Source organism: Acomys russatus, chromosome 17 (assembly GCF_903995435.1).
Source record: "Acomys russatus chromosome 17, mAcoRus1.1, whole genome shotgun sequence".
In the NCBI taxonomy this organism is placed as follows: domain Eukaryota; kingdom Metazoa; phylum Chordata; class Mammalia; order Rodentia; family Muridae; genus Acomys; species Acomys russatus.
This window is the reverse complement of record NC_067153.1, coordinates 40,060,968-40,078,541: the sequence shown is the minus strand read 5'-3', so window position 1 is coordinate 40,078,541 and position 17,574 is coordinate 40,060,968. Positions and strand designations below refer to the sequence as shown.

The 17,574-nt window shown below is 43.3% G+C and overlaps 1 protein-coding gene across 38 annotated transcripts in view; it reads left to right on the top strand.

The window, feature by feature from the left end:
* The window catches only part of Rbfox2 (RNA binding fox-1 homolog 2), a 271,178-nt gene that overhangs the window by 209,173 nt on the left and 44,431 nt on the right, over positions 1-17,574 (top strand). For 25 of the 38 annotated variants that reach the window (XR_007832191.1, XM_051159880.1, XM_051159887.1 and 22 more), the window contains one exon: positions 6,059-6,283. The exons of the other annotated variants lie outside the window; for them this stretch is intronic. Coding sequence is in view for 24 of the 25 variants with exons in the window: in XM_051159880.1 (XP_051015837.1) it covers positions 6,059-6,283 (225 nt within the window). In the remaining variant the exon portion in view is untranslated. The remainder of the gene's footprint in view (positions 1-6,058; positions 6,284-17,574) is intronic. 38 annotated transcript variants of the gene reach the window in all.

Here is a 17,574-nt window from a genome sequence, read left to right as displayed (position 1 = left end):
GTGTGTGTGTGTGTGTGTGTGTGTGTGTGTGTGTGTGTGTGTGTGTGTGTGTGTGTTTTGCCCATGGAGTCTGGAAGAGGCCCCTGGTCCCTAGGAGCTGAAGTTACAAGCAGGTACATGCTTCCTAGTGTGAGTGCTAGGAACTGGACACAGGTCCCCTGCAAAAGCAGTATGCACTCTTACCCATTCATCTCTGTAGTCCTCTGTTTTTGATACGGAGTCCCACGTAGCCGAGGCTGGCCTCCAACTCTGTGTGCGTTCCCAGCCCTCGTGCTATTCTCTTCCTTCCCTGTGGTATATAGCACAGCCCCAGGACCCCAGCTTCTAGTGGACACCCGGCGCCTCAGCTTCTTCCTCAGCTGTCTAAAGAAATGCTACCGTATGCCCATCAGCCCCTCACTAAGGGAAAACCTTAGAATGAAGAAATCTGTAGTTCATTTCTGACTTGACTTGCAAAATAGAGAATGTCCAAACCAAACTAGACTTGTGATTGTGGACACATGCAGGTTTTTGTTTTGGGAAGAGAATAGGGACCAAATAGACTACAGTAGAGCACCGCCACAAAACATAGATCTTATATTTTTGGTTGTGAGCCTAGCCTTTAATAGCTGAGCCATCTCTCCAGCCCAAAACATAGTTCTTTTATAATTCTGAAAGCATTTCTGTCCCGGTGTTTTATTCTGAACCAGAGTTGTTACTATTCCTAATAATTTTCCAGTTTGACTTAATTATCCATGAAGAAAAAACTAAATTAATTTAAATTGTAGTGAAAAAGTGAGCAACATCTATAGATTGCATAAACCATCAATCATGTTGACAAGACTTGACAGGAAGGGGATGGGGGAGGGGCTTTTAGTTGCAAGCAGCGGGTGTTGGTGGAAGCAGAGTTGGTAGTCTTGTTGCTCATGGAAGGCATGATCCATGGATGTCTGGGCCTCTGAGTGCTGCTTTCAGGGTAAATGGAAGGGGGCTTCTGAACTTTGGAGACATTGCCACCACTACAGAGTTTGTCTCTTTAACCTAGTAAACTGATGGTTCTGAAATATTTATTCTCCTGTTTAAATATTCATTCGTTTATGTGTGAGATAGAAAAGCACAGCCTCGGGGGAGAAATTTGTATTGTCATTTCCCTCTGAGTAAGTCTGTGTGTGGTGTGGGGGGGGGGGTGATTTAGAGGTAAGCTTGCAGTATGCCCCAGCTTAGCCTGTTTTTATCGTATTGACTGTTCAGTAGTGCCTGATTGTACTGGTGGCTTCAGCACGTCGCGTGAAAGCAAACACACTCAGCCTTAGTTAGGTCCAGTCCTTTAGTTCTCCAAGAACTGTTAGGCCTGAAATTTAGTCGGTTTGCACTGTGGGGAAGAGGTAGTGTTAGATCTCTCTATGGGCACCAGTAAGAAGCTGGTCCTCTACTTGCAGGAAGTGTGCTTTTGCAGCTGCTGTTGCCTCTCTCACAGCTGTCCCTTCTGACACCACCCTTCTAGAAGCACAAGCCTGGCAGGTACTGCTGCTGTCTCTCTTTCACTCCTCAGAAGCAGTGCTTCTGAATAACAGAAAAGTTAGCCTCTGCATCCCGTCACATGCTGCCTTAAAGGACAGCAACCCTTAGATTTTTAAGCATACTTCCTGAGTAGGGGGTGAAGCCCAAACAATATGAACATACCTGCTGTCAGCAAAGACATGAGGACACGGGTTTATGGAAGTTGAAAGTTCGGTATGTGGCATTGGTTCCTGACCTATGGGGTCAGTGTCCTAGCTAACTCTTGAGACTGTAGCAGGAAAGGATCCTTGATGATTGAAATCAAATAACAATTCTGTTCATTTTTTAGTGCTAATAGATTTTTCAGTTAGTAGGTCTTTTATTATATAATCAGTTCATCTGATTTTTGTGAGCCTTTTAAGGAACTTAGCCATTTACAAACTATGAAGAGTACATTAGATAACTTAACTGATTCTAGATGTTTTTTAAACACAGAATATTTTAGATACTGAAGAGGTTTAAGGGTAGCAGAGTAGCTTTAAGTATATAGCTAAGACCAGAGTTAATTTTGCTACAGGTCTAGCACATTACCATTGTTTTGTCTTCCATGTGTGATTGGCTGCTCTATTCTTCTGCATTTGCTTCATCATTCTTCTATAACGTCTTTTAAATTATCTTAGTTTATGTGTGTAGGTGTTTGTGTGTATATGTGTCTGTGCACCACATGTGTGCCTAATGCCTTTGGGAGGCAAGAAGAGGTGTTGGATCCTCTGGAACAAGTGTGATTTGCCTTGTGGGTGCTGGGAATTGAACTTGGATCTTCTAGAAGAGCAGCCAATGCTTTTAACTGCTGAGCTGTTTCCTCGGCTTTACAAAGCACTTTTAAAACTGATTCTAGATTTTAAAAAATTTTTTTCTTCTTTATGTATATGTGTGTATAGTTTGCATTTGTAAGTATCTGTATTCATATGTGGGGGATGCACATACCTGTGTGGGTGCATGTGTATGTAGAGGTCCAGGAGTGATGTCGAGAGTCTTCCTCACTTGCTTTTCTACTGTATCCTTTGAGGTAGGGTCACACTCAAACCCAGAGCTTGCAGACAGGGCCAGACCAGCTAGTCAGCATGCTCTAGGGATCAGCATCTGCTTTTAAGCCTGGAGTTATAGGCCAGCCACCAGAACAGCCAACATCACTGGGTTCTGAGTTTCCAAACTTGGACCCTCACATTTACAAGACAGGTGGAGTGATCGACTGCTGAGCCACCTCCCCAGCCCTGCTTCCAGATTTTAAATCTATCACTCTTTCCTTATCTTTCTGTGGTAACAATTAAGTAGGTGCATTGTTTCTTTTGTCATAGTCATGGGCAACACTTACTTTGCCAACAGATCTAACTAATAGGCCTCTGTATTCAGTCAGGCTCCCAGCTGAGAGCTTTTCATATATCTTTTTCGGTGTACACATGTATGTCTGTGTCTGTGGGTGTGTACACATAAATGTCCTTCTGTATATCTGCATGCGTGTCGAGGCTGTAAGTTGGTATACAGTGTTTTCTTCCATTGCTTTTCACCTTAGTTTTGAGACAGGATCTCTAATCTAACCTGAGATTCACCATTTGGCAAGACTGGCTGGCCAGCAGCCTCAGGGATCCTCCTGTCTCTGCTGCCCCAGCCCCAGGCCCTTCAACTACTAAGCCATCTTCCCAGGCCTGTTGATTAATTTGATTTAGGAGATGTCAAGTTTGAAATCTGACCCTACCTAAGCAAATCCCAGGGAATAAAGGTGACATTTGTAAAATGCTTAAAAACAAAAATATTTTTGGTATCCCAGTTACACTGGGGGGATATTCTTTTACACATTTATTTATTTTTATGATGGGGAGACTGGGATTAGTGGGCCTTTAGGATTTGCAGCCTGCTGTTTAGATTATGTCTATAAATTGGAGTCAGGATTACAAAATAGAAAAATTAGAACGAAGTTGAAAAAAATGAATGGAAAGACAATAAAATTCTCTTTCCTATATCACGTGGACTTTATCCTAGGAAGATGATAATGGTTCACTTTTCCAGGTGTGAATATAAAGCATGTGGCTCTTGGTGAAGAACATGCGCTGTTGGTACTGGTTAGTCTCTGTCACCTTGACACAAACCAGAGTTACCTGGGAAACGGAGACTTCGCCTGAGGACCTCACCTCTATCAGACTGGCCTGGAAACAGTCTTGGCCATTTTCTTGATTGGTGTGGGAGGCCCCAGCCCACCGTGGGCGGTGACACCCCTGGGTAGGCGGTCCTGGATTTCATAAGAAAGCTGGCCGAGCAGGCCACAAGGAGCCAGTGAGCAGTATTCCTCCATCAGTTCCTGCTTCCAGGTTCTTACCTCTGGAAGAGCAGCCAGTGCGCCTAACTGCCGAGCCATATTTTAAACCCTACAAACTAAATTGCTTCTAGGTTGTATTTTTTGCCTTTCTCGGCTTTGTGTGTGTATGTGCACGCACGAGCACAACCTGGTGTATGCACATTCATGTGGAAGTGCAAGGTTAATGTCAGGAGTGGTCTTCTTCACTTGGTTAAGTCAAGGGCACTGTCTTCCCTCCATGACAGACTTTAAACTATAAAGTGAAATGAACTCTTTCCTCCCCTGAGTTGCTTTGTCCCAGCAATAGAAAGTAGCACATTGGTCTTCCAGGGATCTGAGTTGAGTTCCCAGCACTCACATCAGGCAGATCACAGCCACTCTAGCTCCTGAGTGTCTAGCACCCTCTTCTGCCTTCTGCATGCACATACACACAAACATACATACATGCACGTAAATCTTGAAAATAATACAAATATTTTCAAAGCATTTCCTATAAGTAGAGGTAATCATATCTACTATGATAGGTTGGGTGAGAGCCATTGTATTTCCCTTTAAACTTAAAACTTGGAACTGAAAATTGATTTTAAAACATTCTTAATTGTTTTTTATTATTAAGAATGTTAAATAGCTGGGCATGGTGGCGCACACCTTTAATCCCAGCACAAGACAGGCAGAGGCAGGTGGATGGCTGTGAGTTCGAGGCCAGCCTGGTCTAGAAAGCGAGTCCAGGACTGCCAAGGCTACACAGAGAAACCCTGTGTGAAAAACCAAAAAAATAAAAAAGAATTTAAATGACTTTATATTTCTAATAAAAACAGCAACCATAATATATTTGGCTGAGCAAATACTATAAAACATAAAGCTTTATCCTGAGTCTGTCCTCTTAGCATAAATAGTTTTGGTTTTAGCAGAAAATTGAAAAAGTATTGCTGTCAGTCACATGTCTAAGTAAAAAGTATTCCTGACCTGATGGTGGATTGTACCCCTCTTATGGAAGACAGAGTCCTACTGTGGTTGCATCTCTGCAGGGCTTAGACTACAGGTGTGTCCTAGAAACATTCCCTCTCTCCCCATCTCCTACACTAGTTGGTGTTGACTGAGCCAACTCTGTCAGGAATGGCCCTGTGGGATGACTCATACTGTGTACTTGTGTGTCACAGTCTCATTCCCATCAGGATGGGCTGGAGAATGGAGGTTAGAGTTCATGAAAGCTAGAGGCAGTCCCTTAGCCACTGATCTGACCTTAGAGACTGTGTCTGTAAGCCCTGTGTGTTTCTTTTTCTTTTTTAAAATTACAATTTATTTTATTAAAAAACAATGACTTTTTTCTTATCTTATTAAATATTTTTACATATGCATTTATATTATTACATATATATACAATAAACTACCTACAGCAAAAAGAACCATGAAACAATCAGGAATTATATATATGTTACATTCATAGTATTTTGGCTATTTGTATTTGACAGTCTTAAAGAAATCCTGTGTTTCTTAGTAGACCCTTTCTGAAGATTTCAAAAGGCAGTACTTAGGCTCACTCGTCTACTGATCCACCTGACTTTGAATTTTTGTCTGTTGCATATCAGTCTTCAGGCCAGTCAGTCCTCTAAAGACATTGGAAGCAGTGTGGTCTGGCAACTGTCGGTACAGGCAGACCACCAAATGATTTGGAAAGAAGCTCAAGAACTAAAACTCTGCGCTGCCAAGATGGCTCAGTGGTAAAGGCGCTTGTCACCAAATCTGAGTTTGATTCCAGGGACTCATATCAAAGGAGGACATGGAATCACATTGTCATCCTACCTCCACATGTATCATAGTGCTTGCAGCAAAACACTCACACGTAAAATTAAGTTAAAAATTTTTTAAGAGTGAAAGTTACCACCAGGCGGTGGTGGTACACACCTTCAATCCCAGCACTCGGGCAGAGGCTGAGTTCACAGGCAGAGCTAGCCTGGTCTACAGAGTGAGTTCCAAGACAGCCAAGGCTACCCAGAGACAACCTATCTCGAAAGAAAGAAAGAAAGAAAGAAAGAAAGAAAGAAAGAAAAGAAAGAAAGAAAGAAGAAAGAGAGAGAGAGAAATGTATCTGATGATCCAAGCAGTTTTTTCCTGAGTGGGGACAGTGGAAGAGCATGCCAAGAGTCCTGTATATTTACCTTGAAAGTGGTTTTATAATGAAGAGTTATTTACTCACTCTTCTTTCTCTTCTGCCCCTTGCTCTAGGGTAACCAGGAGCCAACAACAACTCCTGACGCAATGGTTCAGCCTTTTACCACCATCCCGTTTCCACCACCTCCACAGAATGGAATTCCCACAGAATACGGAGTGCCACACACTCAGGACTATGCCGGCCAGACCAGTGAACATAACCTGACACTCTACGGGAGCACACAGCCCCATGGAGAGCAGAGTAGCAGTTCACCCAGCAACCAGAACGGATCTCTCACGGTACGTGAAGGAGGAGCCACAAGGTAGCACGATGTGTGAAATCTTCACCTTTCTCAGGAAAGAGAAAGAAAGCCCTTTGAGTTAGCTTAGCATTTTGTATTTCACTGCATAACGCGTAAGTACTGGCTGTTCTTCCCTAAGCCTTGTGGCTAGACAATGGGGAGTTCAAATTAAACCTCACTGTCACTGCCCCAAAGCAGCCTTCCTGTACTTTCCATCATGTGAGTCCCCAACACCCAGCTCTCATCTGTACAGCCTCACGTGCCTCCTGTCCCCAGCTCTGGGTCGTTTGGCTTGTCCCTCCCTCCTGTGTGTGTACTCAGCAGTGGGTGTTCTGATGGGTCCCCTTCCTCTTGTCCAAATTCCAGATGTTGCAGTGTTCTGGGTTTGAGTCCTAAAACCCCTTTTTCTTAATTTACAAGCCTTCTCTGTATACTTACACTACCAAGTCACTCAGTCACTTAAGCAAAAGCCAGGCACCACTGGCCCCTTGCCCTTCATTTCCACCCTTAGTCATTAGGAGTTCAGCAAACACAGTTCCACAGCCGTGTTCACCTCAGCTCTTCTCGCCTTCCCCCAGGCAGCAGTTGCCAGTTGCTTGGGGTTGATTCGGGTGACAAGTTTAAATCACAGCCTGGCCTCAGAAGGATGATGCTAGGCAAGTTATTTAAAGTTCCTTTCCCTTGAAATAGAAGAAAATGAAGGCCACAGTACCCACCTAGAAAGCTATCAGGAACATTACAAGAATTCCTGATAGGCCTGGTAGCACAGCCTTATATCCTTGCAACCCAGGAATCTGAGGCAGATGGGTTGCCATAATTCAAGGTCTCCTGGAGCTACAAAGAGAATTCAAAGGCAGCCTTGATTCACTGGCAAGACCCTGTCTCAAACTTAAAAGTACAAAGGGGCTAGAGGTAACTCAGTGATGGCACACATGCATTACACAATTCTCAAGTTACCTCTGCCTGACTTTTCTTTTTATCAACATAATATTTTATTGATTATTTGGGAATACAGATAATGCACCCTCACTTTTCAGTCCTCCCAGGTTCACCTCTCCATCCTTGCAACTGTCTCCCTAAATAAATAAATAAATAAATAAATAAATAAATAAATAAATAAAAGAAGAAAGCAAGTCCAGTTTGTGTTGCCCATATACTTACTGGAGCCTGTCTAGGCTGCATAGCAGCCATAATGGCTTTGTTTTTTAGTCTATGATAATTTTCTAGCACAATTAGAAAAATGTACAAACTCTGTACTTGGTTTTCTAGTACAGCTCCACCCCTTGCCACTTAATAAAGGAAAAGAAAATGTCCGAAGCTAACCACGGATATGTATCTCACAGACCTATCATGACCACATCATATTATCTGTAGGGTTTGATTCCAAATGTTGAAATGTTCTGTTGTCTGTATCGAGCTGTCTCTTGTGTTTAGATCTCATTCTTCCTCGGTCTCAGATTAGTGGAGGGGCACTTTATTCATGCTCTATGCATCTGGGTAAGATGCACTTCCAGAAACTAAAACCTGAAGTTGTGTAAAAGTGGATGGAATCTGCAAAGGCATTCATTTTATTTTTATAGATATTAGACATCTCCATTGGGGTCGGGCTTATTTTCTTGAAAACATGCTGTCTTTCCAATGATGATTACTTCTGTGTAGGCACATAATTTTATACCTATACGCAATGGGCTTTAATGGGAAGTTGGTTTGAAGGAAGAGTCTGGGACTAAGAAGTAACAAGAGGCTTCTTACAGCATTTGTTCAGGAAATGGAATGTACAGGCTGCTGTGTCAGCTGTGTTCCAGTTACCTTTCAAATGGTAATGAATTCACAGACTTAATAGAACACCTGTTTCTACCAAAGGAAAAAATAATAGTATGTTTCCGAGTCTTTTTATGTAACTCTATTTCTAGACTATTTAACAGTTTTTGTATTTGCTGGGGGATTTTGTTTGTTTTTTATTTCATATCTAATTCTTTGACAGTTTTGGTCTTTTTGGTGTCTTTCTGCGAAACTATTTCCTCTAAGTTGATAATTTCGTAAATATAAAACTACTAGGAATATAACTCAGCTGATGAGAGCTTGCCTTACACCCATGAAGCCCTGGGTTCGATTCCTCAGAACTGCATAAAAGTGGCATGGTGCATGCCTATAACCCCAGCCTTCAGAGGTGAGAGGAGGGTCAGGTATTTAAGGTCATTCCTGGGGACCTAGGGAATTCGAGATCAGCCTGGGCTATATACTTTATCTCAAGATAATTTATTCATAACTATATATGATCCCTTTTTATTTTCTAGAGTTTATAATGATACTTTGTTTTCTAAGACAAAGTCTTGTGGTATACACCCTGATGGATAGGAACTTCTAATGCGGGACTCATGTCTCCTCTTCCCACCTGCTGAGATAGCAGGAGTGTGCCACCATTCCCAGCATGCTCCTTCTCCCTCACTCTCTCCCCCTCTTGCCCCCTCCCATACACACACACACCACATCACCCTTTTTTTCTTTAGACAAGATTTCTCTGTGTAGCCGTAGCTTGCCTGTAACTTGCTATGTAACTGGCCTTGAGAACTCTCAGAGATGCACCTGCCCCTGCCTTCCAAGTACTGTGATTAAAGGCGTGCGCCAACGTGCCTGATTCAACCTTAGTTTTGATAATTTATGTCTTCTTTGATCAGTCTAAAAATTAAGAATTCTATTTGTTTGTGTGTGAGGATGTGGGAGTATGTTCATGCAGGCACACATATGTGCCATATACGCGTGTCCCTGCATGTAGAGACAAGAGAAGAAACTCAGGTGTGCTTCCTCGGGAGCTACTCATGTTTTTTCCTTGGCCTGGAGCTCACTGCTTAGGTGAGGCTGGCCAACCAGCAGGCTTCCCCAGAGCTGGGATTACAGGCATCTACCATCATGCTTGGGTTTTTCACTTCAGTTCTGGGGACTGAATTTAGGCTCTCACACTAGCAAGGCAAGCATTGTACCCAATTGAGCTGTATCCCCAGTCTGAATGCTTACTGTCACATTCTAGCCTTCACTGTCTTGCCCCTACCTGTATGTGACTCCCTCTCCTTTATAGTTTATTTTATGTGTTGGGTGTCTGCCTGAATGTCTGTACACCATGTGTATATACCGTGCCCTCAGAGGCCAGGGGGGCCATCAGATACCCTGGGACTGGAGTTGCAGGTGGTTGTAAGCTGCTGTTCGGGTGCTGGGAGTCTAACCCAGTCCTCTGAAAGAGCAGCCAGTGTCCTACACTGAGCTGCATCTTAAGCCCTTTTTTTAGCTTTTCAAGTTAGACACTAAGGCATTTGACTTTCAGAGTTTCTTCCTTCTATGTCTAAGCTGTAAGTTTCCCTGTACAAATCCTTTTAAGTGGAACTCACGGGAGGAGGTAGATTGTGATATTATTTTCTTTTCAAGGTGTTTTAAGAACATAAAGTAAGTACTTACATTACTGGCTGGGCAGTGGTGGTGCATACCTTTAATCCTAGCACTCTCAGGAGGCAGGGGCATTCAGATCTCTTGAGTTCAAGGCCAGCCTGGTCTACAGAGTAAGTTCTGAGACAGCCAGGGCTGCACTGAGAAATCCTGATTTGGGGGAGGAGGGGGTGGGGTGGGGCTTAAATCTTGCTTCTTTATCTAGTAAATTGATTTGTTACCACTATTAATCTATATATCCCTAGAAATTGGAATTCTTGCTTGCGATATTTTATTTTAAATCCTGAGCTGTGTTTGTATTTGCTACATTGGCATCATGCTCAGTCTAGCCTGGGTCCATTTCTAGTTGCTGCTCATGTTTTGAATCTGGGTCATACTTTGTACTTCGCTACTTTTTGCCAGAAGTGACTCTGTCTCACCTGTTCTCTGAGAGGATGTGTGTGCACGTGTGTCATCCCACCCACACCCTCAGCCCCGCTAGAAGGCAGGTGGCGCTGAGGCACCTTCTTCATTCTCTTCACTGCCTGGCCATTAGAAGACGCAGTCAAAGTTCAGCCAGCTCATTCTCAAGTCGCCGTGGGTTTTCTTTCCATTGCTTCTGTTTTCTCATCCCTTCCCCCTTCTTACCTGTGTGGTTTTGCAGCCTCTAAGGGAAAGGAAAGTGTTATCTTCTCCCATCCCCACCCCGACCCCAGAGTCTCCCTTTTAGCTCTCTGACAGATCCACTCCTCATCCCAATTAGACCACAGCCTTGAGCTGAGTTGTGTCCTGTTAGAGTCTTACCGGTTTGCCAGCTGTTGCTAACAGTGTCGTGAGTTTTGTTCCTCGTTCTCCTTCCACAGTTGTAGGAGATGGGCGTGCATTACTTAGAGATTAAGTAGGCAGTAAAACTTGGATCTAACATTTATTCTGCTAAATTTTTACCATCTGCTTATGTGTCTCATAAAACAGTCCAGCAGTTCATATGGTCAATTAAATCCAAGAGGCAGATAGGAAGCAAATTAATTAATCATAACCTAAGTTTGCATAGCACCTTTCAGTTTAAAATGCTTGTTTTATTGTGGCCTGTAAAACACCCTGAGTGGGGAATTCTAGATCTATACCCTTTGCTGTGTCACTCAGATTCCCCCAATGAAACCCAGTAAGATAGACTGTATGCATATTTGTTCATTTTCGCAGGTTGTATCATTTCACTCAGCCTGTGTAGGTATCCTTGTTATCAAAAGCCTTCCTGACTTTCCAAAGCTTCTAAAGAAAAAGTTATATTGTGTTCATCTCTGCATTCCATAACTTCTCACAGTGTGCCCAGCACCTGATGCTTCTTAGGTAAATGATACAACAAGGTACAGATGTGCTGAGGAGGAGAAGCTGGGCTTCCTGTTAAGGATGTAATCCATTCCCGCCTTGTATTAGCAGCAGCAGGAATTCAGGCCTGCGTAGACGCTGGTATGCACGCCTTTAATCCCAGCACTCGGGAGGCAGAGGCAGGCCGGATCGCTGTGAGTTCGAGGCCAGCCTGGTCTACAAAGTGAGTCCAGGATGGCCAAGGCCAAGGCTACACAGAGAACCCCTGTCTCAAAAAACCAAAAAAAAAAAAAAAAGAGAGAGAGAGAGAGAGAGAAAATCAGTTCTCCATTCAGGGTTGGAGAGGATAAGTCAGAATGCCTAGATCAAAGCATGGATTCCCATTCGGACAAAATTCAGGGGTGTTTGATAAAGGCTTATGGGAGAAAATTCATTTGAGCATTTGAACCTTGCAATGAGAATCGAGGACTTTGTTGGAGGTTTTGAGCAAGGAAATGAAGTGAGTAGAACATGCTTCTAGAGCATGGTCTGTTGCGGCCTAGACGGAAGGATGCCAGGAGCTGGAGTGGGAGCTCACAGCTGCACGTGCCACTAATGTGGCTCATAGTGGAGGGCCGTAATGGCTGTGCAGAGAAAGTGAGTTCAGGAGGAACAATGAGGGCAGAGAGTTCAGAACTGCACAGGTAAAGCAAGTAGGCAAGTAGCCAGCCATATACTGGGTGAACAGCATCTTGGGTTTCGCTTTTCCTCCTCTCTGAGATGAAGCTAATACCTGACCTGGAGTTCAGTGAGAGTAAACTAGAAATGCATAAGCTTTGACTTAGTTGCTGTGAATACCTCAGGTCTCCTTATTCTGGTGGTGCCACAGGTTAACCCAGTGCTTGCCTCTGAGTTACATCCCCAGGAATGTTTGAGACAGGGCTTGCTACGTAGCGCCGACAGGCTTTAAACCCAAGACTCCCCTGCCTCAGCCTCCTGAGTCATGGGATTGCAGTGTGCCACTGCGCCCGGCTATGTTTGTGCTGCTTGTTGCTGTGAGTGGGGCTGTTGTGAGCGTAGCTCTTGCTTGCGTTGGACTGGATAGTCCTGTCTTGTTGGAGAAAAGGGACTTCTCACTCAGAGGTAAGAACTGATATTGAGTTCTGGAGTTTTTATTTTTAAAGTGACTTTTAGAAATCGATATTAACATAAAGCTAGAAGTTTGGTCTGCCTTTAAAATGAGAGTTTGTCACCAGGCATGGTGGCACAGGCATGTAATCCCAGCACTCAGGAGGCAGACGCAGGCAGATCTCTGTGAGTTTGAGGCCAACATGGTCTACAAAGTGAGTCCAGGACAACCAAGGCTACACAGAGAAACCCTGTCTCAAAAAACAACAACAAAGATGAGAGCTTGTTTTGATGGTCATTTGGTCCCTTGCTATGCACTAGCAAAAGTAATAACAGTTAGGGGCTGCCTCCTGGCTTGCAGAGAAGAGAGGAATCCAGTTCCTACATATGCAGATATTTCTTCTAAAGGACAGCAAGCCTAAATAACCAAAGCACTTGAAGTAGTCAAGCTTTAAAAATTCTATCTGTTGGATTATATTTTTCTCAAGAGCCTAAAAACAAAACAAAACACCTTTCCTGGGAGAGAGCTTAATGGGATAATTTGGCTTCTGTGACTGATTGGTAATACAGTCTTAGAGCTTTGCAGAGGGCCCAGGGTCAATTCCTAGTACCTATATGGTGGTTCACAACCTCCCATAACTTCAGTACCAGAGCCTCCATCTCTTCTGACTTCTGTGAACACCAGGCACATATATGGTAGACACATATGCATCAAAAGCTAAAAAAAAAAAAAAAAGTAAAGATTTATGTATTATGTATACAGTGTCCTGCCTGCATGTATTCCTCCATGCCAGAAGAGAGCACCAGACCTCATTATAGATGGTTGTGAGCCATCATGTGGTTGCTGGGAAATGAACTCAGGACCTTTGGAAGACAGACAGTGCTCTTAACCTCTGAGCCATCCCTCCAACCCCCAAAACAAAACAAATTTGAAGTTATTTTTAAGAGGCAGGTACTGCATCCCCTATACCTGATATTTTAAAATAAATAAATAAATAAATGGATGAATAAAAGCTGCAGTGGGTTGGAGGAGAGTGTAGAATAGGGTATTTGTTTATAGCAGTGGTTTTCCTCATGTGGTCATGGATCATTGGCAGTTCCCAAGATAAAAAAAAGTCTGGTTAAACAGTTTACATGATAATACATCATAACACCTGCCATTTCTACTACATTTGCTAGCTTTTGCCATCAGTCCCAAAGCAATAAAATTTGCCAGTACCTTAGCAGGAATCAAAACAGAAAACAGTGATGTAAACCTTGCCGGTTTGGTAGTTGTACCCTTCATGTTGCAAATGAACAGAACAAAAGAAAACATAAACTCAAGAAGGTCCTTGGTGAAGTGCTGAGCAGCTGGTCCTTTCCATATTCCCTGGGGTAGAAGGAAAGATGTTCACAGCATTTGTTTTCTATTCAGAATGCTCTCTGTGCCACAAGTGAGAGCATGGTTACTGAGCTGCAGGCTGGATTCACTGCTATTTTTCCATACAAGAACCACTGCTGTGCAGACTAGCACTCTGGTATGAATATGTGGCAGACTTTCTCTTGAAAGTGAGTAGACTCATCTTTTTAAGGGAGAAATTGACCAGAGTTGCTAGCAACAAACTCAAACTTTCCTGCGAATATCAGAAAATTTTGTGTCCCCTGTGAGCTTTATAGCTTCTAAGTATACTTAGAAACAGTATGGCAACCTCCTGGTCAATGAGAGGCCAGATGTAGGACAGTGGTCCTTTAAGAATGTCTCAGGGGGCTGGGTGTGTCAGAAACAGGCAGATCTCTGTGTCTGAAGCAAGCCTGGTCTACATAGCAAGTTCCAGACCAGCTAAGGTGATAGATAGATAGATAGATAGATAGATAGATAGATAGATAGATAGATAGATAGATAGATAGATAGAGATATATATATATTAAGACCCTATCTTTAAGAAAAAGAAAGAAAGGAAGGGAATATTATAATGAAGCCAGAAAATTCCCATCACCCAGTGTCATAGAGTAGTATTTGCACTGGCCCTGGTGTAAACACAACCCTCTGCATCTATACTGCCTAACTTCTGAAAGCACAGCACTCTACAGTGCTATAGATACAGATAAAGACATATTGAGAGAGGGAGGCCTACTATAAAACAGCCATGTGCTAGCTCTTCAGGAGGAACCTATAAGAAAACAGGTGGGGTTTTTGGTTGGTTGGTTGGTTGGTTTTGGTTTTTGGTTTTCTGTGATTGTGTCTCTCCTTTCCCCTGTTGCCAACTCGGCCACTCCTAGATTCTTTGACTTTGGGGAGATCTATGTGACCTTATTCAGCCTCAAGTCTTTTGTAATAATGTTGCTGACCTCTGGGGTTGCAGTGGTGAGGACAGACCCCCCTTGCATCTCTCCAAGTATTCTCAAGGTTTGGCTATCCTAAGTCTCAGTCCCCATGTCCTGTCGTCACATCCTGGTTCCTCAGGCTTCATTTCTCTGACTATGTGATCTGTTCCACACAGTGAGCTTTTTTTTGTTTTGTTTTTGTTTGTTTGTTTTGTTGTGTTGTGTTGTATTTTGTTTTTTTGAGACAGGGTTTTTCTTTGTAACAGTCTTGGCTATCCTGGACTCACTTTTGTAGACCAGGCTGGCCTCGAACTCACAGCGATCCGCCTGCCTCTGCCTCCCAAGTGCTGGGATTCACCACCACACCCAGCAAGAAAACAGTACTTTTTAAAACACAATATTTTTATTAACTTTTGAAATTTTTATACAAGCATTTTGGTCATATTCAATCCTTATTCTTTCTTAGCTTCCTCCAAGATCCACTCCTCACCCTTCACTCCTTCTCAATTTTGTGTCACTCACACTCCCCCCTTATAGCACCCTGGTCTCCAGTTTGTGCTGTTCATATACTCATGGATGTAGAGTCATCCATTACAGCATGGTCAGGCTGCCAGCGGCCACTTTTAAAGAAGCTATCAACTATCAGTAACTCCTCAGACACAATTCTAGGCTCTTGAGCCCCTCCCTGCTCCATACTAAAATGCTAGCTGGCTTGATCTTACACATGCCTTATACAGGGAACCACAGAGGGGCTGAGTTCGTGAGAGTGGCAGCCCTTTCACATACAGAAGACACCATTTCAGTATGTCCCTCCCCACCCTCCGGCTCTTACAGTCATCCTACCTCCTCTTCTCTGATGGTCCCTGAGCTATGGGGTGGGAGATATGATCTAGAGATCCCATTTGTGGCTGAGCGCTCCACTGACACTCTGTTGAGTTTGACCAGTTGTGTCTTCACTTCTGACTACTGCACAAAGAAGCTTGTGATGAGGTCTGAGGGCTGCTCTCATTTGTGAGTACCAACATAGCAATTTAGAGGGTGGATGACACCATGGACGTTTAGCAAAGTAAATGGTAGTAGGTTGATCCCTGGACCTGGGAGCTCCCCAACTGTGAGTTCTTGGGTAGAATTCAAGAATCGCTGGCAATGCATTTCCTCCTGTGGAGTGGCCCTTAAATACAATCAGAAAGTATTTGGTTACCCCGTAACATTTGTGCCACTGTTGCACTCATGAGCATATCTTGCCATGCCAGCCCTTTCTGTAATTTACCGAGTGGACATCTTGAAGATTTTTTTTTACTTCCTGCATAGGATCTGAAGAAGACTCTATCCTATTAGAGATGGCATTTTCATGTGTGTTAATTGCCCCTGAAGACATAGTAGGGTAGGATGTGTGGATATCAATACCCTGACTCTGTGTAAGCTAGGCAGTGATGCACATTGTCTGCTCTTAGTTTTTTTTTTTTTTTTCAATTTGTTTTATTATTTTATGTGTATAAGTTTGCCTGCACATTTGCCCGTGCACATATGTGTGCTTGGTGTCCATGGTGGCCAGAGGAGGGTGTCAGAGCCCCTGGGACTGAAGTTGTAGACAGCGTGAGCCACCATGTAGGTGCTGGGAATGAACCCAGGTTCTCTGGGGAAATAGCCAGTACTTTTAAACACTGAGCCAACTCTCTAGCCCCTATTCCTTAGGTTTTAGCAAATAAGTTTTAAATGTAATAAAAAGCTAAATTTTAAAAGTATAAATAAAGCACTGAATAAGTATATTATTGTTATTTATTTTTTGCTTCTGTGGAAAAATGCCTTGACTAAAGCACCTTGGGAAAAGGGGATATATTTTAACTTACAGTCCAGGTCACAGTTTGTCTTTGTGGAGCAGCCAAAGCAGGAAATTTAAACAGCCCGCCCACATCACTATATTCACAGTCAAGAGCAGAGAGAAATGAGTGTATGTGTGCTCACTTCTTGTGCTCAGCTCAATTCCTTCACTTTTCCACAGTTCAGGCCCCTACCCTGGGAATGACGTCACCCACGCCTGGCTGGCTGGGTCTTCCCACATCAGTTAGCTTAAGACAGCACCCCCTTCCCAGGTGATTCTAGCTTGTATCAAGTTGGCAGTGCTAACCATTGCAGATAAAAAGGAAATGTTTTGTATAGCTGAATGGGATGTATGTTTTTAAAGCTAAGTGTTACTGCAAGAGTTTTTAAAAATAGCTGGCTGTGGTGACACACATTTTTATCCAGTTCTTGGGAGGTGGAGGCAGCAGGACCATGAGCTGCAGGCCATGGTCTGCTATCAGAGGTTCTCAAGCTGTGGGTCACAACCCTTTCATAGGGGTTACCTAAGACCATCTGCATACCATATATTTACGTTATGATTCATAGTTATGAAGTAGCAGTGAACATAATTTTATGGTTGGGGGTCACCACATGAGGAACTGTATTAAAGGGTAAGAGCATTAGGAAGGTTGAGAACCACTGCCTCTGTAGCATAAGTATCTAGTGGGCTGTTGCATCTAGCTTTGATGTTTGCACAGTAATGAAATTGCCTAACACTCTACGTGCCTGTCATTAGGAATATCTGCCTGTACTTAGAAGAGTTTTCCAATGGGATCCGTGCTGATATTAGCAAATAGAGTGGAGGGGCTAAATGCAATATAGCAAAATGTACAGTGGTAGCACACACCTTTAGTCCCAGCACTCCAGAGGCAGGTTTCCGTGAGTTTGAGGCTGCTGTGGTCTGCAGAGCTAGTTCCAGGACAGTCAGGACTACACAGAGAAACCCCCCCCCTTCTTTTCTTTTCTTTTTTTCTTTCTTTTTTTGGGGGGAGGGGTTGGGGTTTTTGTTGTTGTTTTCTTTTGGTTGGTTGGTTTGTTTGTTTTGGGTTTTTTTGTTTGGTTTGGTTTGGTTTGGTTTGGTTTTTCGAGACAGGGTTTCTCTGTGTAGCATTGCCTGTCCCAGACTCACTTAGTAGACCAGGCTGGCCTCGAACTCACAAAGATCCACCTGCCTCTACCTCCCAAGTGCTGGGATTAAAGACATGTGCCACCATGCCCAGCAAGAAACCCTGTCTTGAAAAACAAAACTAGATAGATGGATGGATGCATGCATCCTGCCTGGTCATCAACAAA